This window comes from Triticum urartu, chromosome 4A (assembly GCF_056163025.1).
Source record: "Triticum urartu cultivar PI428250 chromosome 4A, HENAU_Tu73, whole genome shotgun sequence".
Classification (NCBI taxonomy): Eukaryota; Viridiplantae; Streptophyta; class Magnoliopsida; order Poales; family Poaceae; genus Triticum; species Triticum urartu.
Genome location: NC_141876.1, coordinates 27,542,875 through 27,566,275, shown reverse-complemented (window position 1 = coordinate 27,566,275; position 23,401 = coordinate 27,542,875). Strand labels below are relative to the sequence as shown.

The window sequence follows — 23,401 nt, the reverse complement described above, 5'->3', positions numbered from 1 at the left end:
TTAACTACATACCACGTAAGCAAACTTTTCTTAAAGTACGCTATGTTACTAGCTAAGTTACTCCCACTATGACTAGCCTAATGGTGTCCGGTGACATTTTTGAGCATGCGCTTAACGAAGCGATGGCATTTTTAAGCATGCGCTTAACGAAACGATGACATTTTTAAGCAGTTGAAATTTATAATTCGTACCCTACCAAAAATTGGTCACAGCCAAACCGCTTATCTTAGCATTGCGGCAAGCGAGCGCGTGACTGACAACCCGGGCGCACCATTTCCGACGGCTCAGATCGCCTCTCCCCCAGAATCCAACGGCGGCGCCGCCTCTCACCACCTCAGCACTCAGCAGCGTCGGAAACCCAGATCTCCTCTTGCCCGAGATCTAAAGCACCTTCCTCCTCCCCACCCATCCGCCATTCCCTCCCCCCCCCTCCTCCTCCTCCGCCCCAGATCCACCGACCCCCCCCCCCCCCCCCCCCCCACCCCACCCCGCGGCCAGGGCCAGGGGCCGCCGCCGCCGTCGCCGGGGACGACGCGCCGCCGGCGGGGGAACGGAAGATGCTGACCAAGTTCGAGACCAAGAGCAACCGGGTCAAGGGCCTGAGCTTCCACCCGCGGCGGCCATGGATCCTCGCCAGCCTCCACAGCGGCGTGATCCAGATGTGGGACTACCGCATGGGCACCCTCCTCGACCGCTTCGACGAGCACGACGGCCCCGTCCGCGGCGTCCACTTCCACGCCACCCAGCCCCTCTTCGTCTCCGGAGGTACTGCCCCGCCCCGCCCTGCTAGATCCCGCTCGGCTCGATCGGTTCGGGCGTGATTTGCCATTTGCGGATTGACACAGAGCTGCGCGCCACGGCCCCGAGCCTTGCCTTGGATTGGAGGCTCTGCGCGCGAGTGTCGAGGCCGTTAGATGTCTCTGTGATCCGTCGACGCTGCTGTTAGATCGCGCTTGATGTGTGCCGGTGGCTGTTAAGGTGTCATAAGTTGGTAGGATGGGTTGGTCGGATCTAGTGCTTCCTTTTATGATCTTTGCTGTTTCTAGAATTGTTTACTTGGAGTGCCATTTGGTTTTTATTAGTGACTGTTATCACCGTAGTTTTTTAGCCAGTTGAAAGTGAATGTAGAGTAGGTGGTAAAATAATCCAATGCATGCTCATTAGCATTCACAAAACGTTGAGGGGATTGTGTCGCTGATGACACTGGGGTGCACTCTGGTTAGTCTGCTTCATGTTTTAGTTACTAGCTTAACAGTGAGTCAATGCTTGAACGCTGAGTGAATGTAGAATAGGTGGTAAAATAATCCAATGCATGCTCATTAACATTCACAAAGCTTGGACTAAGATTTTGGGTTGTGATGCAATGCAGGTGACGATTACAAGATCAAGGTGTGGAATTACAAGACACACCGCTGCTTGTTTACGCTTACTGGGCATCTCGACTACATTCGTACTGTGCAATTCCACCATGAGTACCCATGGATAGTAAGTGCCAGTGATGACCAGACAATCCGGATCTGGAACTGGCAGTCACGTACTTGTGTGGCTGTGCTCACTGGGCATAATCACTATGTCATGTGCGCGTCCTTCCACCCCAAGGAGGACCTGGTTGTGTCAGCATCGCTAGATCAGACTGTCCGTGTTTGGGATATTGGTGCCCTGAGGAAGAAGACGGTGTCACCTGCGGATGACATCCTGCGTCTCACTCAGATGAACACTGATCTGTTTGGGGGTGTCGATGCGGTTGTGAAATATGTCTTGGAAGGCCATGACCGTGGTGTCAACTGGGCATCATTTCACCCCACATTGCCACTCATTGTTTCTGGGGCAGATGACCGGCAAGTGAAGCTGTGGAGAATGAATGGTAACAGTGCAATCACTTCTTTAACTATTTATGTCTGGTTTATTTTATTTCGTTGTATGAAAACAATAATTACATATTTATGTACGCATCATTTCATTATTTTGTATGACAGTTTGAAACAATGCTTCTGAATTAGTCATTTTATTTTGAATCCTTTTGATTCTGTTTAAGTGATATTACTTGTACAGAACCTTTTACTGTTTACTCCTCAGTCTATCACAAGTAATATCAACTAAATTGTCAGTGGTCATCAAAACTAGCTGAACGCAAGAAACATGTTTCGTAATTGTCAAATTACCTTTTTGTTAATTCTGAGTGATCACATGTATATAACCATTTAATATCCATTAAAACACTCTGCATATTGGTAGGACTGAACAAATTATAAACAAATTATCAAATTACCCTTGTTTGTTCAACATGAGAAATGTCAATTGAAGGTCTAGTCTAGCACTAATTATTTTTTTGCTGAGTATTGGTTGGATTGAACAAACAATAAAATAAAATTTGATATTTTTTGACAGATACCAAGGCTTGGGAAGTTGATACTTTGAGGGGGCACATGAATAATGTGTCGTGTGTGATGTTCCATGCGAAGCAAGACATCATTGTGTCCAACTCAGAGGACAAAAGCATTCGCATTTGGGATGCCACAAAGCGAACTGGTATTCAGACATTTAGGCGGGAACATGACCGTTTCTGGATCCTTGCCGCCCACCCTGAAATGAATCTTCTTGCTGCTGGTCATGACAGTGGCATGATTGTGTTTAAATTAGAGAGGGAACGCCCAGCTTTCAGCGTGAGTGCTGATACTGTGTTCTATGTGAAGGACAGATTCCTCCGGTTCTTTGAGTACTCCACCCAGAAGGAAGTTCAGGTGGCTCCAATAAGAAGACCAGGATCCGTCAGCTTGAACCAGGCACCCAGGACACTATCTTATAGTCCAACTGAAAATGCTGTGTTGATCTGCTCTGATGTGGACGGGGGCTCATATGATCTGTACATTGTTCCTAAAGATTCTGCTGGCAGGGCTGATTATTTGCAAGAGGCAAAGAAGGGAGCTGGTGGCTCGGCTGTTTTTGTGGCACGGAATAGGTTTGCTGTCCTTGAGAAGAGTAGCAATCAAGTTTTGGTGAAGAATCTTAAGAATGAAATTGTGAAGAAGAGTCCTCTTCCTATTGCGACTGATGCAATTTATTATGCTGGGACTGGTAATTTGTTGTGCAAAGCTGAAGATCGTGTGACCATCTTTGATCTACAACAAAGGCTAGTTCTTGGTGAACTCCAGTCAGCTGGTGTTAAATATGTAGTTTGGTCCAGTGACATGGAGTATGTTGCACTGCTGAGCAAGCATGCAGTGGTTATAGCTAGCAAGAAGCTTGTTCATCGCTCTACACTGCATGAAACCATTCGTGTGAAAAGTGGTGCCTGGGATGAGAACAGTGTTTTTATTTACTCTACTTTGAACCATATCAAATACTGTCTTCCCAATGGAGATAGTGGGATCATAAAGACCCTTGATGTCCCTGTTTACATAACAAGGGTTATTGGGAACAACATTTTCTGTCTTGATCGTGATGGAAAGAACAAGCTGATATCAGTCGATGCTTCTGAATACATTTTCAAGCTCGCCCTTCTCCGGAAACGTTATGACCATGTTATGAGTATGATTAAGAGCTCACAGCTGTGTGGGCAGGCAGTGATTTCATATTTACAACAGAAAGGGTTTCCAGAAGTTGCTCTCCACTTTGTGAAAGATGAGAAGACAAGATTTAATCTAGCTCTTGAAAGTGGTAACATCCAAATCGCAGTGGCTTCTGCAAAAGAGATTGATGACAAGGATCACTGGTACAGGTTGGGAATTGAGGCCCTGAGGCAGGGGAATGTTGGTATTGTGGAATATGCATACCAGCGGACGAAGAATTTTGAGAGGCTGACTTTTCTGTATCTTATTACTGGTTACATGGACAAGGTGGGCTTCATGTGCAAAATTGCCGGACAGAATAACAATTTGATGGGTCAGTTCCACAATGCATTGTATCTTGGGGATGCTAGGAAGCGAGCTGAGATCCTGGAGAATGCCGGACAGCTTCCTCTTGCCTATGTCACTGCCGCCACTCATGGGCTCACTGAAATTGCTGAAAGGCTTGCTGCTGAGTTGGGTGAGAATGTTCCTTCTCTATCTGAAGGAAAAACTCGCTCACTTTTGATTCCGCCTGCACCTCTCATATCCAGCGTTGATTGGCCATTGCTCCGGGTGATGCGTGGCATATTTGAGGGTGGACTGGATGCTACTGGGAGAGCAGAAGTTGAGGAAGATGATGAAGCTGCTGGTGCTGACTGGGGTGATGAGGACTTGGATATTGTGGATGCAAGTGATGCAGTGGCAAATGGGGGTGATGGTTTTGATCCCGAGGAAGGTGAAGCGAACGAGGAGGATGGTGAGGAAGGTGGTTGGGATCTTGAAGATCTGGAATTGCCTGAAGCAGAGACCCCAAAAGCTGCTGGAAATGCTCGCTCCACTGTGTTTGTTGCTCCTACACCAGGAATGCCTGTCAGCCAAATTTGGACTCAGAAATCTTCTCTTGCTGGGGAGCATGCAGCAGCAGGCAACTTTGACACTGCAATGAGGTTGCTCAGCCGCCAGTTGGGCATCAAGAACTTTGCTCCCCTGAAACCCATGTTTCTCGATCTGCATATGGGCAGTCATTCATATCTTCGTGCACTTGCAACTGCTCCCGTTATATCAATTGCTGTTGAGAAAGGTTGGAGTGAGTCCTCAAGTCCTAACGTGAGGGGCCCTCCTTCACTAGTCTTCACCTTCTCACAAATGGAAGACAGGCTCAAGGCAGCCTACAAAGCCACAACCGAGGGGAAGTTCCCAGAAGCGCTGAGACAGTTCCTCAGCATCTTGCATACCATTCCCCTGATCGTGGTAGACTCACGGAGAGAAGTTGATGAAGTGAAGGAGTTGATCGAGATAGTGAGGGAATATGTTCTTGGTCTAAGAATGGAACTCAAGAGGAAGGAATTGAAGGATAACGTCAACCGGCAACAGGAACTGGCGGCCTACTTCACCAACTGCAAGCTCCAGAGGGTTCACATGAGGCTTGTGCTCTCAAACGCCATGGCTCTATGCTACAAGCAGAAGAACTTCGCGACCGCAGAGCACTTTGCAAGGCTGCTCCTCGAGAACAGCCCCAACGAGGTCCAAGCGAAGAAGGCCCGGCAGGTGCAGCAGCAGTGCAACGGCAAGCAGGACAGCCATGAGCTCAACTATGACTACAGAAATCCGTTCGTCGTCTGTGGCTCGACGTATGTTCCCATCTACCGCGGCCAAAAGGATGTCTCGTGCCCATACTGCGGATCCCGGTTTGTTCCTTCCATTGAAGGGCAGCTTTGTACCATATGCGAGCTTTCTGTGGTTGGCGCGGACGCCTCGGGCCTCCTGTGCTCCCCTACACAGACGAGATGAGCGGAAGAGGCTAGTCGTTAGAGCTCCCCTATATTCTTTCTAGTCTCGTAAAGTCTTGTCTTATATTTTACCAGGAGGTTTACTGAATGTGTAAGGAATAAGCATAATAGTACATGGTTTTGTCGAGTTTTTCTCATACTTCTCCATACCCCCGGTTTTGTTTGCCTTGAGGATGCTGTTATACTGCTTGAGACTTACCATGATCAACTCATGCAAACTTTGCCCTATCCGTTGATGTATCATAGTTTCGCTCACAGTTAGATTATTTGTTGATGTCAGGTTACATGTGAGATAGAAAACTTTGCCTATACATGATATCAACGAGTTAATTAGTACTCCATCCGTCTCATACTTGTTATCGCTCAGCTCAAACGAAGGTATCTGTCATTGAATATTGGCTGTCGCTCAAACAGATGTATTTGACATTGAAATATGTCTAAGATATATCCATTTCTGCGACAATTAATATGGAACGTAGGGAGTATAAGATATATTTTTCATCGATGAAGAAAAGTTATGGTTTAGATATGTTTTGCTATCAACAAAAATTATGGTGTTAACCTTTTCTTGAGAAAAAAATGCTAGTGTCAAGCCTGTTAACTCATTTTTTTTCCTTTGATAAATCGTTTAGCTCTTGTTTACCGCAGGCCGATTAGCGTAAGATGGAGAAATGGCCTTGTATACTAGCGGCCCATGAGAAGAGCGAAGCGTGCACAGCTGGTTTTTGCGCGTTCCTTTTGTCCCACATCGCTGGGCTAGCGAGGATGGGGAGGTGGAGATGGGTATAAGATGGCATGGTGAGGCTACATGTAATCTCATCTTTGCGCTTGGGGCAATGACGCAGCTAGTGAGGTTATACCGAGGCACGTCAATTGCTGGTTGAAAACTATTTCCAAACCCCCTTTTTGGCTCCTCGGAGCCACTTAGAATTTCTGGAAGGGCTCTCTCTCCTTTGGGTGAGGGTAAAGCCCTACAAATCACAAACATAAACATTTATATTTTGTGGGCAGATTATGAGACCGAAACTAACAAACCACGTGTACGAACAGGCATCACAGCAGTGAAGCTTGCTGGAGGGCAGGAAACAACGTAGCAAGACGACCTTGGGAGTGTGTTGCCTGCCATCGATTGTCGTGGGTACTTGCCGGAATCGGCCTGCGCAGCAGCCAGAGCGAAGATGTTTTTTTTTGCAACAAGGCTCTTGTTGCAATAGTGGCGGACACGGCTGTGAGCTGCAGATGCTTTTTTAAAACAAAGATCTATTCTGCAATAAGGATCTTGTTGCAAAGAAAAATTCCGTAACATAAGTTGCAAAGATTTCTGCAACACGACCTTTGTTACAGAAAAATCCGCAACATTACCTGTGTTGCAGTGGGAAGGATGACGCTCGGCCGCTCGATGGCGTGAGATTTGACGGCTCGCGGTAAGCCGGCGGACGCGTAGCACGCCCCATTATTAAAAGCCAAAAAAAAGGTTTGTCTATTCCTCTTTAGTGAAATTATATGTGCGCACTCTGGTATGAATTACCATCGGGAATCTGAAATTGAACCTATAATCAGAGATGATGTAGACGACCTAGTTATGCACACACTCTCTCCGTCCCCGTTTTTGTAACGGAGAGAGTACAACTGAATCAATTGCTGTGAGGTGTGGCCTGCTGTTGGCACGCCAAATAGGTATCCAGAAGCTAATTGTGCAGTCTGATTGCTCGGTGCTCTCCGATTGTATGACGGACGAATTAGGTTCCTTGGCGATGGCGGTTACGATTATCAATGTCTGCTTTGGTTTGTTATAACTGAATTTCCTTATATGGTCATTGAGCATTGTGCTCGTGATGTTAACCACGTGGCTCATGAGCTAGCTAGTTTAGTTAGGGTTCATCCTCCAGTTGTGTGCTCGAAAAATCCTCCTGGTTCTGTAATAGCACTTTATGGTGGATGATGTATCTCTTTTTGATTTGAAATAAAGCTAGCCATCATGACATTTCTAAAACATCTCTCTCATTTTGAACCCGACTAATGGTGTTTCACATTTAGATTATTGTCCGCTGCATCTAGCCAAGAAAAGAAGCGCCAACTGCCAACAACAGTGGTGAGCGCAACCGTAAATGTGTGGTGAAACTATAGAGGGGAGATTGCCTTATGAGAAGGCATTGTGTGCTGCTTAAGCATTGGCATGCTTTCTCTTCGTGCTCACTTTTGTATGAAGTATCTTTGTCCAAGGAGAGGGCGATTTAGAGCCAAGCTACACCCGTCGATGAACAATCAATTCGGGATTTTTCTTTTATTATTTTGGCATGCAAGATGCCCCGGTGCGCTAGGTGTGTGCAAAATTTTGTGGGAGCTTCTGGCAAAAAAAACAAACAAACAAATTTGGCTTCTTAAAGAAACTTTGAAAAAGTGTATTGTGTAGAGATGATTTTTCTCACCAGCTCCTCAAATGTCCAAACACCGCAAAATTTTGCATGCACATGGTGCACCTGATGATCTTGCATGCCAAAAAATGTCAGATTTGTTTTGACTCTTTGGCTATTTTTTTTGAAACAGGGCAAAAGATTTGCCTCATATATTAATTAAGAGAGGAATAGAGTTTTACAAGTGTCCATACAACACCGCATGACAATTACTCGCGTATTATGATTTCCCCTAGTTTCTTTGCACCCGCGGCGACCCATAGTTTCGCTTCCTCGAGGATGATGTTGAGGACGATCGGGGGCGGTGCACTTTTATGTCGAAAGACCCTGGCATTCCTTTCGTTCCAAATTGCCCAAGAGACAAGCATGGTGAGAGAGGCCATGGCCTTGCGTGATGGAATATCCATGCCGGTTCTTCTATCCCACCACTCCTCAACGGATCCCGCCAAGTGCCATGTAGATATATCAACATGTTCAAGGCCAAGTTTTGCAACCAGCATGCTCCAAAGTCTGATGGTGTAACGACATTTGAAGAAGAGATGTGGCCCGTTCTCGGGCTCTCGTTTGCAAAGCGGGCATAAGCCACAATTTTCCCATCCACGCTTTGCAAGTCTGTCGGCAGTCCAAATTTTGTCCTGAAGGGCCAACCAAGCAAAGAACTTGACCTTTGGTGGCGCCCAATTCTTCCATATCATGCGGTCCAAGGGGGATATGACCAGGCCCAAGAATTGGGCCCTATAGGCTGAGGCCGCGGAGTAAACCCCATCATTTTTATGTTTCCACACAATCACATCATCTGCAAGCTCATCAAGGTGGAAATCATGCACGAGCATCCAAAGTGTGAAGAATTCTCGGATGTGGTGGACGGTGACAATATCTGGGGGCTTTATCTTGAGGATCCACGCATTGTTCTTTAAGGCTTCCCTCACCTTCCATGTTTTCCTCGTCGAGGCCTCGTAAATAAGGGGAGCGATGTCTTTTGGTTTACGGCCAAGCAGCCAAGAAGAGTTCCAAAAAGGCGTTCTTGCTCCGTTCCCCACAGTGATGATGGTGGAGGCGTAGAAGAACTCAAGGTCCTTCTCGTCACAGGGGTTGCCCAGACCCACCCAGAGTTTGGATGGGTCTGTCCATTCATACCAAGGCCACCGCAGTCTCAGAGCACGCGCAAATTTTTCAGTGTTGAGGACACCTAGACCACCATATTCCAAGGGACGACATACTACCTCCCAATTGACCTTGCACTTGGCCCCAGTGGTCTTGTCTGATGCGGACCAGAGAAACGCCCTCTCCATCTTATTGAGATTATGCAAAGTGCTTTGGGGGACGATCAAAGGGGTGATGGAGTAAATTGCTTGGGAGGTGATGACGGACTTTACGAGCGCTGTACACCCAATGGTGATGATATTTTGGCCCTCCCAAGGGGCCAATTTTTCTGCCGCCTTGTCCTCAAGATACTGGAAGTCCACCTTTTTTAGTTTCCAGACCGAGAGGGGTAGTCCCAAGTAAGTCATCGGAAAATTAGCTCTCTTTGCCGGCAAACTTTGAAGGATGTGGTCCAGGTTTCGTTGACTGCACTGGATTGGCACAACGGAGCTCTTTTGAAAGTTTGTGTGAAGGCCCGTGACATCACCAAAGCCCCTTAGGATGGATGCAAGGTTGTCGACGTCCCTCTTTATTGGCGCAACAAACACGGTGTTCGCACACGAACACGTCACCGTGTACCTCCAACGCCGAGGGTGATGCACCGCAGCTCACGTCGAAGGAGACCCGGCCGGAAGCGCGGTACGCAAGCAATCCGACGGGTGCTTTTGAGGACCCGAAGCCCCCGCGCGCCCGGGAGGGACCCCGTCAGGGCACGCGGTGGCTATGGGCTTCCCTAGGTCGACCTGATCGCCCCTAGGGCCTCGAGGTTCGTCGCCCTGCAACAAGAAGAACGAACGAAGAACGAGGAAGAAGAAGAACAAGGGATGGAGATAAAGGTAAAGGTAAAAGATGATAGATTGATATGTTCGATTATGTGTTGTTCAATCGGCCGTCACCTCTCATCTATTTATGAGGCGGCTGGACTTCCCGTATAAGAAAAGGACTAAAAATTCCGTCCAAAACATCAAAAACCCTAACCTAACTCGGACAGGAATCTTTGGTAATCTCCCGGACCAACTCGGTCTCACCGATTGGTTCGTTTCGGTCCCACCGAGTGAACGTTGCCAACTCTCTGTATCCTTCTGTAATTTCTCGGATCAACTCGGTCTCACCGATTGGTTTGCTTCGGTCCTACCGAGTGAACATTGCCAACTCTCTGGTAAATTTTCGGACCAACTCGGTCTCACCAATCAAATCAACTCGGTCGGTCCGAAATGACTCTGCAGCTTCTGTTTCTGACCTTGTTTTGCCTCCACAGGTTGCATACAAACTCGGATTAAGACGATTTTTATATCAAAATCAATCGTTTCGACGAGACGCACAACTTTCATGTTGTAACAGTTTCCATAAGAGGCCATCTTAACTGAGTTTTATGCATTTCTTTACTCTGGTGTCAACATGAGCATCTCTGAACTTGTCATAACTTTTGAGTCCGAGCTCCGTTTTAGACCATCTTCATATCCATCTTGATCTTCTCGAAGAGAGAGATTCCAAGGTGACTTCCAATCATAAGTTTGAATTGGTCTTGATATAACCTATGCTAATTTTATGATCGTGCCAATTTTGAGCGTCAACACATGCCCCCCTGTTTTTCGGCATAGCTAGCGTGCCGAAAAATAACTTGTACCATGTTGGTTCTAAGGACGATGTCAACACTCCATCGGCCATTTTGCATCTTCTTAGGACGATAAGTATATATCGACCATTACTTGTTTGAATCCTTGATGCAAACTTGGGTGAAACCTTCCCAATTTCATTAACAATCCGGTGATAATTTTCCATGGATATGTATTTCAAAGTCATCCTCCGAACCATATTGTTCACCCTTTCACTGGGATTTTGCAGACAATCAAGAATGAATTCCCTCTAATCCTTTCTTTCACCTGCACACAAATTTCATTTGTGGCCGAAGCAATGGGCTTTGGTTCGGCCTAACCTATGTCGATGAGATCAAGCATCGGCTATTGATAGATGTGCAATACACCATGATCAACATGGTAGCCTAATGCTTGTTGCGCCAACTCATTTGCTCTTCAATTTTCATGTCTAGATATAAGAGAAATATTAAAGCAACCCAAGGTAAATTTTATATCGAGAGATACCTCAAGGTAAACTATAAGTGATTCGTCAAAATATTGATGACCCTTGGATATTTGTTGCACTACTCAAAACGAATCACCCAAAGCCTCAATGTGCGTAGCACCTACGGCACCCAAAAGATCCAAACCGAACAACATTGCATATTCGGCTTTGATTATTGTGCAAAAAATATATTATAAGTGGCATGAGGCTTCACATGAGGCTTCACAAAATAGTACCATAAGGAGATATATAAACAACACCAACACCTTGGCATTGTTATGAATTCAACCATCAAAACATAATCTCCATAGTACTGGAAGGACAAGGCTAATATCAATATTATGCATGTCATAAATCCGATGGTCGATAATAAAACAACAATTATTTGGCCTCTCATATTCGTAGGCCGAATCATATATATTAAATCAAAGCATAAACCCACTCAATTTCTATGAATCGGTCTATGCAACATATTTTGAATGGCATCGGTCATAATGTTTCATCTCCATGCAAGCATAATATAAGTATATGTATAGATTTCCATGAACATGTACCTTGTCTTGCTCTCCAATCAAACTAAGGACGATGTTTAGAATGGTACACCGGCTATGCTTTGTCATATTCTTAGGGCGATAAATAAATATCGGCCACCTCCATAAGGTTCATGTAGAATTCATCGACCAAAGCATGTATAGCCGAAATAAACAAATGAAATGACAAATCAAGAATTTCGGCTGTTTGGATCAGCAACAAACTTGTAGCTAATCAAATGTATAGTGATTTGGTAATACCCTCTCATGATATAGAAGCTTATGTTGCATCCATGGATGAAAATAAATCCATGGAGGGTAATTGATCATACCTAGGGATGAGTTCCATGGCAAAGGCATCAATCGCATGGTTGAAGAAAATGGATGATGTGCTAACCGAAGATTTTGATGTTGTGATGCACTCCTTCGGCTTAATTGGTTGTTGCTTCCATCCTTCTCTCTCTTCACTTTTATTGTACTTCTTGTAATGGAAGCTTGCACATAATTCTCATTTTGGGCACTTCCTTTTGGAATCCATGCCATATTCCTTTCCTCAAGTTCTTGTGCACTAAGTTTTTGCAATTTCTTCTTTTGCCAATATGATAAGCCGAGTGGGCACCCTGGCTGTGATTTTGTTTGAAGCAATGGCAACTCTTGTTTTACCTTGTGCACTCTCAACTTCTTCTCTTCAGATTTGGCACCTGATTGACTTGCCTCATCGCCTTTAGTAGCCAATGTCAACACTTTAATTGACTCTTTTTCATTTGAGATCAAATCTGAAGTAACACTCTTACGACCATCTTTTTTAACACGGTAAACTTGCTTGACCACCTCTTTCTCATTCCTTGAGCTCCGGACCGATTCCTTGTGATTGAAACGATCTTTGACATGTGATTGTTCATCAAATGTTGATTTTCTTGGAGCTGCATAATGTTGGTGAGACGGTCCAAAATAAGATGGGTAATGTGTAATGTGTCCTTGTGTCATACCTGTCCCATGATGGATATGGATTTACATGAGCATAGGGAGGTATCCACGACATTGGCATCGGCGGCCCAAAGTAAGGATATGAATATGCTGCATTGAGATTCTCACTTTGCTAATGCCGACCCTCATATTTGCGCTTTGGGGATGACTTTGGTTTCTTTGCATGATTTGGCTGATAAGCATTCTTCTCTTCACTCTTCTTTTGATATTTATCCAATAGTTCAGCGAAAGTGATTTTTGATCTCTTACACTTGCGCTTATTTCGGCCTTTGTTTTCTTTTGGTTTGCTTTCATCGATCATTGAATTTGCTTGCTGCCCCCCAGTCCTTGGCGTCTCCACTGTAGCTTTGATGGAATTCTCGCCCTCAAGATTATGTTCATTATGCTCTTCAACAACTTCTTTACTTGAAAGCTTGATCCCATCACCTGAAGTTTTTTACCTTCTCTTTAAATGGATCGGCTTGAAGCAGCCGATGCAAAAACTTTTTGCCATCGGGACCAATCGGAATAGACCTATCATCTTTTGGTGTTTCAACAAACTTCAATCGTCCTTTTTCAATGGCCGATTTAACTATTTGACGAAACATGTTGCAATCCTCAAAATTATGCTTGAATGAATCATGCAACTTACAATACATTCGTCCTTGAATTGATGGCTTGACATGGTGATCAAGAATTCTTATGTAATTATTTTTCAGCAACAAATCAAATATTTGATCACACATGCTGGAATTGAAGGTATACTTCTTGTTTTTTAGCCGATCTTGCTGTGTGAACGGCTTTGGAGATAAGCAAACGAATGGTTTAGATTTGGAATCTCCCCATTCGGCTATGCATTGTGTTTTCCACTCTATCTCCGATGTCTTTGGACAAGTTATTATATTAGCATCGGTTTTCTCAATAGAATTTAACCTTGGCTTTAAATTTCTGAAACAAAGATATTTAGAACATAGACGTCTTAGTTGAGACCAAGTGTAAGCCAAGTAAGAAATAAGAAAAGCTACCCAATTAGATATGAGCTTTAGATAAAGCAATGGGGAAAGCCTTGGCTGCAATAATTTTTCACTATCGGTCTTTCTGAATGGTGCAATATGTTGACCGATATGCTTTGTGACAATCTGATTGCTAACAAATAAATTACCCTTGTTCATGGGTCTCTCAATATTTCTTATGAAGTTTTTTCTAATATATGCATCAACAACTAAGTCATGACCAAATCTGAAAACAGGTAAATTAATTGCTAGACATACCTCTTCAAATATGTTGGGAGAGCATGATGGTGGTGTGACTTGAAGAATATCTTGCTCCGCCTTCGGATAGCTCCCCAATGCCTTGTCATCATCTTTTTCTTGATTTGGTGCATCATTAGTTTCAAGATCTTCGTCCACCAAACTTTCTTCGGCTACTTGTTCTTGTTCTTGAAGCTCATCAATTTCTATGGCACGAAACTCATAGGGCAGGAAGTAGGTTCCGTTAACTTCAGAAAAATCAAGTATGGCTGTCTTGATATACTTTCCATGCCCTTTCTCAATAATGTTTGCCTCTTTGGAATTGATGGATTCAGAATATATATAACTTGATTCGGCTTTTTCAACCGAAGCACTTTTAGTTTCCGAATCATCATTCTTTTCACCGGTTATGTCAATTGGCAAGGCTTCTTTTCTTTGAACTAATTCCCTATCAATTCTCTCTTGGCGAAGTACTTGCACCCTATCGCGCAAAGCTTTAACTCTCCTCTCAATTTCAGCCCGCTCTAGTGTAGTTTGCCCCCCAATGCTTTTAGGATCTTTCAGCAATGAACTGTTAGTGTTGCCGAAATTTTGCAACTGTGTAGGGGGTGTATAATATGTTGCGGTACTAGGTGGAGGTGTATGCACTTCTGTATAATGATATGCTCTCTCGCCAATTCTATCGATTGATGAAGTTTCATCTTCTTGCAAAACTCTAGCCTTTATTGTAGCATAATCAGGAAACAACCCCTTTTCATATTGTTCAAGGCAAAGAGCACTAATCCTCTTGTTTTGTGCCAAGCTCTTTTTTAATGCAGCCACAACCACTTCTGGAAGAGATTGCTCCGCAATACTTTCAGATTCTTTCTGCAATGATTCGCGAGTGTTGCCGAAATTCTCAAATTGCGTAGAGTATGCATTATATGCTACAGTATTTGATGACGGCACATGTGTTCCTGTAAATTTTTCACTTATTCGGCTATGACCATGAAGATGCGGGGCCGAATTATGAACATCTACAGTTGCATGCGGTGCTGAAAAATTACTAACATGAGGTGTAGCATATGATGGTTGAGGGTAATTGGCCAAATAACTAGTAGTAACATGGCCAATTCCCTTATCCACCGGCACGTTTGGATTAACATACTGCAAGTTATTTGCCAATGAATAAAAACTTGAAACACTTTGTTGCATACCATTGGAAGTTCCTACATAGGGTGTCTCAACTTGATTAACCGAACTCATCATGTTATTCATCGGCATACAAATTTGTGGGGTTGCCGATGCATGGGAGTTGGGATACATATATTGCATGTTGCTAAAATTATATGAAGTAGAATCATGGAGATTTTGTTGCATCGGCCCTTGCACATAATTAGATGCATGATTGATAAAGCTAGGGCTAGCCGATACATTATGCTCATTAGATGATCTAGCAACAATATACACATTATTTGCATCTACATATGTGAATTGGGTATTCATATTACCTTTGTAGATTGCAAACCCTAGATGACGATCTCTTCGTAGCAATAACGGGCCGAAGACCGTTCAAAGCTTCGTCCCCAGCGGAGTCGCCAAAAAGTGTGTTCGCACATGAACACGTCACCGTGTACCTCCAACGCCAGCCGAGGGTGATGCACCGCAGCTCACGTCGAAGGAGACCCGGCCGGAAGCGCGGTACACAAGCAATCCGGCGGGTGCTTTTGAGGACCCGAAACCCCCACGCGCCCGGGAGGGACCCCGTCAGGGCGCGCGGTGGCTATGGGCTGCCCTAGGTCGACCTGATCGCCCCTAGGGCCTCGAGGTTCGTCGCCCTGCAACAAGAAGAACGAACGAAGAACGAGGAAGAAGAAGAACAAGAGATGGAGATAAAGGTAAAGGTAAAAGATGATAGATTGATATGTTCAATTGTGTGTTGTTCAATCGGCCGTCACCTCTCATCTATTTATGGGGCGTCTGGACTTCTCGTACAAGAAAAGGACTAAAAATTCCGTCCAAAACATCAAAAGCCCTAACCTAACTCGGACATGAATCTTTGGTAATCTCCCGGACCAACTCGGTCTCACCGATTGGTTCGTTTCGGTCCCACCGAGTGAACGTTGCCAACTCTCTGTATCCTTCTGTAATTTCTCGGATCAACTCGGTCTCACCGATTGGTTTGCTTCGGTCCTACCGAGTGAACATTGCCAACTCTTTGGTAAATTTTCGGACCAACTCGATCTCACCGATCAAATCAACTCGGTCGGTCCGAAATGACTCTGCAGCTTCTGTTTCTGACCTAATTTTGCCTCCACAGATTGCATACAAACTCGGATTAAGATGATTTTTATATCAAAATCAATCGTTTCGACGAGACGCACAACTTTCATGTTGGAACAGTTTCCATAAGAGGCCATATTAACCGAGTTTTATGCATTTCTTTACTCTGGTGTCAACATGAGCATCTCTGAACTTGTCATAACTTTTGAGTCCGAGCTCCGTTTTAGACCATCTTCATATCCATCTTGATCTTCTCGAAGAGAGAGATTCCAAGGTGACTTCCAATCATAAGTTTGAATTGGTCTTGATATAACCTATGCTAATTTTATGACCGTGCCAATTTTGAGTGTCAACACACGGCCGCATCATCCACATAGAGTGAAGTTCTCACCATAGTGCCACAGCCACGTATCTTGTGGAGAAGGCCCTTCCGAGTTGCCAAATCAAGAAGCTGGCGGAGAGGGTCAATCGCGATCACGAAGAGCAAAGGGGAGAGGGGGTCCCCTTGCCGGAATCCACAACCGTGGGTAATGGGTGGGCCGGCCACCCCATTAAGGAGGATGCGCGAAGATGACGTGCATAGAAGGGCAGCTATCCAGTTCCGCACCTTGCTCGGGAAACCTATCCTTTGAAGGAGATCAATGATATACTCCCACCTAACTGAGTCAAATGCCTTGCGAATGTCGAGCTTGAGGAGGAGGGCGGGGGTCTTGCATTTGTGAAGTCGGCGTGCGAAATTGCGGACGCACATAAAATTGTCGTGGATACTTCTCCTTTTAATGAAGGCACTTTGGGCATTGGAGACTAGGGCGTTCATGTGAGGGGCCAGCCTCATGGAAATCACCTTCGCCAAGATCTTGGCGATCGCATGGATAAGGCTAATAGGTCTATAGTCGGCGATTCCCTCCGCCCCATCTTTCTTTGGAAGTAGCACCACATTCGCGGAGTTGAGCCAATGAAGGTTTGCGGTGTGCAGGGAGTCAAAACAGTTTATGACTCGCATCATATCATGCTTGATGACCTCCCAACATTTCTTGAAGAACATTCCAGTGTATCCATCTGGGCCAGGTGCCTTATCACTTGGCATTTCATTGATCGCGTTCCAGACCTCCTCCATGGTGATGGTGGAGTCAAGATCATGCAGGTCATGTGGCTCAATATTGAGCTCGGCCCAGTTGAAATCTCTTGTGCTGTTGTCGCCCTTTCCCAAAATCTTGGAGAAGTGGCCGTGAACGATTTTCTCTTTTTCCTCATGCTCGGTCACCCATCCGTGTGCATGCTTGATCCTGTGAATATGGTTCTTTCTCCTCCTAGCATTGATGCGGCGATGAAATTTTTTTGTGTTCGCATCCCCCTCTCTTAAGTTGGTAATCCTGGAACATTGCTTTTTTCTGGATCTCTCAATGACCGCCAAGCTGATGACCCTTTGAATTTACTCAACAAGTGCCGGTGAGCCTGGGTTCATACGCAAATTTCCACCCTTCTATCCGACGCCTTCTTCATACTTCGTTGTGAAAAAATAACACTGCAAATAAATTCGCATTGCCATTACTAATAAACCACACATTGCTATTGAGAGTTTGACGATGTCATGACCTCAGATGTAGTTAGGTAAAACTAATCTAGCCCAACATCCATAGAGTGGGCCAGTGTGGTGACTCGAAATCCATCAGTTATAGGTACATCATCAATTTGGAGTACACACCATGTACACACAACATGGGCAACTTATACACAAAGAATCTAGAGGGGTGCTGATAATGCAGAACTAGATCTTTGTGTGTACGTCGCCCCATGTTCATTGTTGCCGATAGAAAATACCGACAATTGACGCGCTAGATAGGGGTTGTGCACATATATTTAGATTGGATCCAGACAAACTACCTTCAACTTCGGCGACTTTGCTCCGGGCCAAGGAATTTGATGCTTACACCAGGTCTACTAGGATGTAATATAGTTGGGCTCCCAAGTGTAGGAGTTTTTAGCTAGCAACAAGTTTTCCTAAATGAGAACCAAGGTATCAATCTGTGAAGGTAGTGTATCTCCTCCAGTGATCCACCATGAACACTTATAATACCTAGTTTTTTGAGTTGTGGCTTATGCATAACCTGCTTTGGAAATAATCCCTAGATAAGCCGTCATGAAAAGTAAGCCCCTGAGAATAAGCTAGCTAGTTCTTTTCAGTTCATGTCCATTCAACTTTATTTGCGATATACTTAGAGAAAAGTCTATAATGCCCATCAACTGTATGTTCAGGTCAAATTCTACAGGGCCAGACGTGCGACCCATACAAGAAATCTGACAAACAACTAGTTCCTTGGGTTACTACATATACCCCTCCACCACTTCATGGAGGGGTAAGACCATTACATACAAACGAATGCTAGAACACCAGAGTGACCCCTTTAAATTTCTCCTACATCAAGTCCTAAACCCTGGAGAGATTTGTGACAGTTCTTGAGAGAGATTTCACCAAGTGATAGATCCACTTCCTCTTTATATTTTGATCAAAGCGAATCACGATTTGAGCAAGTCTTGAGCGTTTCTCCCTTTGGTTTTGTTACTCTTGGAGGTTGTAGATTCCTAGGCGGTGGGAGTGCTCCCGTGAGAAATCGACTTGTGATTTACCCTGGAAAGTATGTGAAGGTTTGGAGGTCGCCTCAAAGTTTACCGCTAGTGGTTGGGAATTGCCTTTGTAGAGATATCTCAAGGAGAATAAGGTGAGCCTTCATGGAGTTGATGTGCCCTCGTGGTAACGCCAACCCCTCCAACGGTGATTAGGTTCCCTCAAAGAAAGTGATCATCGGGATACTTCCTCGTCTTCGAAGTTTCGATTATCCCTAACCCTAGCTCTCACCTGTAGTTTATTTTGGCCACTTGACCTTGCACTTGCTAACACAACATGTTGTTTTGCTCACCATATTATTGCTATCATCTATTGTTAGAACTTGACTAGCACTTGCGTAAAATTGCTAATAATTAATTAGACTTTGTAGTTGTATTGTATCTATTCACCCGCTCTAGGTTCATGTCGATCCTTTCACGCTAACGTGTCATTGTCCTCGCTCCCATATTTAGGGCCGGCCTAACCTTTTCGATAACATCCAGGAAGTCTTCGTGCACGTGCCCATAAGGATCAGTGTCCCGGAGCCATAGTCGTAAATGTGCAACCCTTGAATTGATCCAAAGAACATGACATCAAATCTCGCCGTCGTGTACGCACGACGAGATACCCTAACGTCACTGCCCCGAAAAGCTAGCAGGAATCTATGCCAGAGCTCTGTCTAATCCGTCCGGATGGACAAATTCGAGGATAATCAGAGTCCAGAAGACCGACTAGAAGATAAAGCATCGCCATCCACCCGAGCATCGTTCCTACAAGGATTAGAACCCTAACCTATCCACCAACCGGAGCCGAGGCACCACAATTCCCCTCCCGGCCACCGTCCACCGGGGCGGCAATTGACGGGCTCGCCGGCGGAGATTGAGGGGAGAAAGGCTTTGCCCTAGTCGTGCTTTCACATATTTCAAATCCAAATATTTTCGAAGCCAAATCTGACGGAGTGGTCGCAAACATGTAAACAATTTGTTATGTCGTTTCACAAGCTCACGTACACACGTGAACTTGTACTTCTAGAGAGAAACAAAAGATTGGACCATTTCTGTGCGTGTCCAAAAAAGAGAGAAACACACGAAGCTTGCCACATACAGGTGATGAAACCTATGACCCCGACAAGAAACAAAACACACGCGATGGCGCATCGCTGTCGCCCAGCTTTGCCCGCCCCGACGCCGGCAGCCAGCCCCTATACGTACGTACAAATGCCTCCTACATACTACTATAACATTCCAGCCTGCCTTTCCCTGAAGATCCTAGCGCGAGAGACAAGAAGAAGATGGCCGCCGGCAGCTTGGCGATGCCCGCGCTACTCGTGGCGCTGCTGGCCTGCGCCGCCGCCCGGACGGCCGTCGCCGCCGGTCAGTCCTTCTTCTTGTCCTATGGCTTCTTCCTCAGTTTCAGGTGCAGGTGGAAGAGAGAGATACGGTGTGGTGCGTGGTGACGCTATAATAAGCTGCTGTTTGTGTCCGGTCCTCTGTCGCAGGCGGCACCGGCGCGGCGTGCGTCGGGGCGCTCTGCGGCATGGGCACCTGCAAGGAGCTGCAGGGGAACATCCCGTTGGGCTACGAGTGCGAGTGCGACCCCGGGTGGTCTCGGCCCAACTTCACCTTCCCTCCCCCCTTGCCGCCACACCTGTTTCTGCCCTGCGCCGTCCCCACCTGTAAGCAAAAGCGATCCATATGATATGATCACGCCATGGATCATACTGTACGATTCACCTCTAAGCAGGGCTGTTGATCGCGCGTGCCAAAGTTAAAACCTTTGGATTTAACCTCTCTCTGGGAATATAATCGTTCCTTTGTTGATTCAGGCCTATCGATATCGGAGTTCACCTGCTACAGGCCCAAGCCGCCAAATCCCGCCAACGCAACCGTACTTGACCGTGCGTAAACTCGACCTCCCAACCTGCACGACGATTCAAACCTTGATAATCAGCGATCCATCGACGAGCTAGTTCATCAGGCAATGACATGGGCTGATTTTCCTTTGGCTTTTTGTGTGTGTGTGTTTGTGTGTGTGTGTGTGTGTGTCAGCCTGCTCATACACTGACTGTGGCTCGGAAGGCACGTGCGTGAGCGGAGAGGGCCGGCAGTACCGGTGCCAGTGCAACCCAGGCGCAACCAATGTGGAAGGCGACCCTACCCGCCCTTGCATCACCTGTAAGACCCCTCCCCCCGGTCTGAAAAAATTGTCTCAACACTGAATTGAAGACTCTGCCTTTTCTTCTTCTTGTTTTGAGACCTGCTGTGCTTGAGCGTCTAGGTGCCACCGACGACAAGGGCTGCCCGGTTTCCACCCCTACGACGACACCGGCGCCGCCTTCGCCATCGTCCTCGACGGCGCCACCACCTGGTAATGCCAACGGCGCTCCCTCCAGCACCAAAGGCAATGCACCATCCATTCGATCCAACTCATTCCATCCCGTCCGTCGAGATCGTCACACACATATATACACTCGGACACAGAGCCTTGCATAGTTGCATGCATGCATCGATCCGCCTTCCATCTCCAGCCAGCATGAATGAAGAGAGGACATGGGCTGCTGACTAACTAATGACGCTGTGTATTTTGCAGGCTCTATTTCGTTGGGGAATCGGCTGCGGCTCTCGCTGCTGCTGGCCTCCCTCGCCGCGCTTCACGCTGTAATTGTGTGATCAAGTGGCAGTACGCTGTGGCCTGTGACACGGACGTGCACGGATCAGGACTCAGTTTACTGCTAGGCCGAGGGGGCTGCAACGTACGTACGCTATGTATGGTGTGTACTGCGTATGCCAGTTCACAGGAGAAGATTGACGTGAACAAAGCAAATAATGGGGTTTGCATAACCCGGTTTTGGCAAATTTTAGCAAATAATGGGGTGTGCATTACCTGGCACATTTGTTTAGAAACAGCAAATATACATCACAATAGCTGTATGTAAGTTGCCTGACTTTGCGATTTGGATAAGTCGATTTTGTGGGAGGAGAAATGTTTGAAGGAGGAAGAAAGTTGAAGGAAGAAAAAAGAAGGACGGCCGTTGGACCTCAATCCAATGGCCTAGAAAATTGACTTACCCAAAACAAACTTTTAGACGACTTATGTATAGCCAGTCATACATACATACATACATGTAAAATACGGTGAAGCGATGCACCGTCGACACAAACACATTGTATGTTATATAACGAATCAGGGTTACACGATTAGATCGGTAAATATTCCTTGATCCCGACGACAACTATACTACCACTCAACACACTATAGAACTAACACATTCCATCAGCGACTTCATCTTCCTGTTGGGATAAACCTGATGTTAGGTACATACATTGCAAAAAAATCCTACATTAATTTATAGAGGGAGTAGTTTATTAGTTAATATCGCCTTTTCACGCGCCTAAAAAAAGCTACCCTTTCATGAATAAAATGTTAGTCCACCTCAATAGGATTTGTACTATCATGAAAGACTGTATTAGCAGATAAATAGGTGGAGTCAAGATTGTTGCACCATAGCAAAGCAGCCTTTGGATGACTTGTACCAACTTATGTCATCAAAGCTTTTACCAAAATTACTTCAATAATATTTGCAGGGACTTATATTCTACCACAGTACACAGATATGGACACATGCATGTTTTCTTCTTTTCTTTCTGCGAAATGAGAGTTATTTACCCAAAACCACCGCATTTGGGGCTAGGGTAATAACTTGATACCACATTTGAGTCAGAGCACAAAAAACCACCAACTCTGCGCCTAATCTATAACGCCGAGCACTGATAGTCGAATTTACTCACGAAAACAGGGAAACCGACAGATAGGGCCCACATGTCGGGATGATGTGGCATGCCTATCTGGACAATTTGCTGAGGTGGACGTAGGTCCCATCTATCATCCTCACACACCTCCTCCTTCCTCCTCTCTGTCTTTTTTCTCTCTTCAACCAGCGAACACAGAGGACCTCGCCAGTGGCCATGCTCAGGCTGGACCCATGCCTCCACCGCCATGGTCGTCCCCGCGGGCAGCCCAACGCCTGACGAGACGCCGCGTCCCCCGCCATCAACCTCCTCCTCTCGTCCAAGCCGCTCCGGCGATGCGCGCCTCGCCCCGAGCAGCACCACTCGGGCCGCTTGCCTTGTCGGCCGCCGCTCGCTCCGGATGTGGACGCCCGCAACCCCGCTGCCCTGGATCTGGTGCCCATGACCCGTACGGCGTCCGCATCGGCCGCCGGCGTCCACACCCCCACGGAGCCCACAACAGCTCCTCCCCCATCCGCGGTCGCCGCCGGCCACCATTCTCATGGCCAGAGACCACTCGAAGCCCCACCACCTTGTCTGGGAGCACCGGAATGCCTCCCTGAGCACGCCGTGGTCGTCTTCTTCACCTTCGACCACCAACGTGCCTCGATCTCCTGCTCCGATGAATCCCCGCGCCTCGCATCTAGTCCCTAGGCTTCGACATGTCCTCTTGATGCCTTCGTCGCCAACACCGGCAAGATGCGAGTCCCCAAGCCGTCTTCCTCACCTCACCATGCTTCGTCGGCCGCTGCCGTTCACGAGGACATTGCTCCAGTGGTACCTCGCCGCGTCCGAGCACGCATACGTGTTGAAGGTGAGCACCGCGCCCCTTCCCCGCGCCATGGCGTGCTGTGCCTTCTTCAGTGACCAGAGGATGAACGCACGGAAAGTGCTCGATGGAATGCCTGATAGAAAGAATGTTGTGAAGAAGATGACCCTCTAGTCATTGACAGGTGGGGCCCAAGTCTCATTTGCCACATCAGTCGGTCAAAGTTTTTGGTCTTCGCCACATCAGTCCGACAA

At 46.2% G+C, this 23,401-nt stretch overlaps 3 protein-coding genes and 1 non-coding gene across 4 annotated transcripts; 3 read left to right on the top strand and 1 right to left on the bottom strand.

The window, feature by feature from the left end:
* Window positions 1-490: 490 nt before the first annotated feature.
* On the top strand, window positions 491-5,477 carry LOC125550396 (coatomer subunit alpha-3). Its single transcript, XM_048713389.2, has 3 exons — window positions 491-765; window positions 1,370-1,864; window positions 2,389-5,477. Exons 1-3 carry the CDS (start codon window positions 558-560, stop codon window positions 5,337-5,339), a joined length of 3,654 nt encoding a protein of 1,217 aa, XP_048569346.2. The 5' UTR covers window positions 491-557; the 3' UTR covers window positions 5,340-5,477.
* A 679-nt stretch (window positions 5,478-6,156) lies between these two features.
* On the top strand, window positions 6,157-6,309 carry LOC125555207 (U4 spliceosomal RNA). Its single transcript, XR_007304640.2, has one exon. It is a non-coding gene; the product is annotated as a U4 spliceosomal RNA (small nuclear RNA).
* Window positions 6,310-7,961: 1,652 nt separating this feature from the next.
* On the bottom strand, window positions 7,962-9,044 carry LOC147974585 (uncharacterized). The gene has a single exon (XM_087520087.1). It carries the CDS (start codon window positions 9,042-9,044, stop codon window positions 7,962-7,964), a length of 1,083 nt encoding a protein of 360 aa, XP_087376213.1.
* A 10,837-nt stretch (window positions 9,045-19,881) lies between these two features.
* Window positions 19,882-21,259, top strand: LOC147974584 (uncharacterized). Its single transcript, XM_087519511.1, has 6 exons — window positions 19,882-19,963; window positions 20,089-20,265; window positions 20,416-20,487; window positions 20,639-20,764; window positions 20,868-20,957; window positions 21,180-21,259. The coding sequence occupies exons 1-6, from the start codon at window positions 19,882-19,884 to the stop codon at window positions 21,257-21,259; spliced, it is 627 nt and encodes a 208-aa protein (XP_087375637.1).
* The last annotated feature ends 2,142 nt before the right edge of the window (window positions 21,260-23,401 follow it).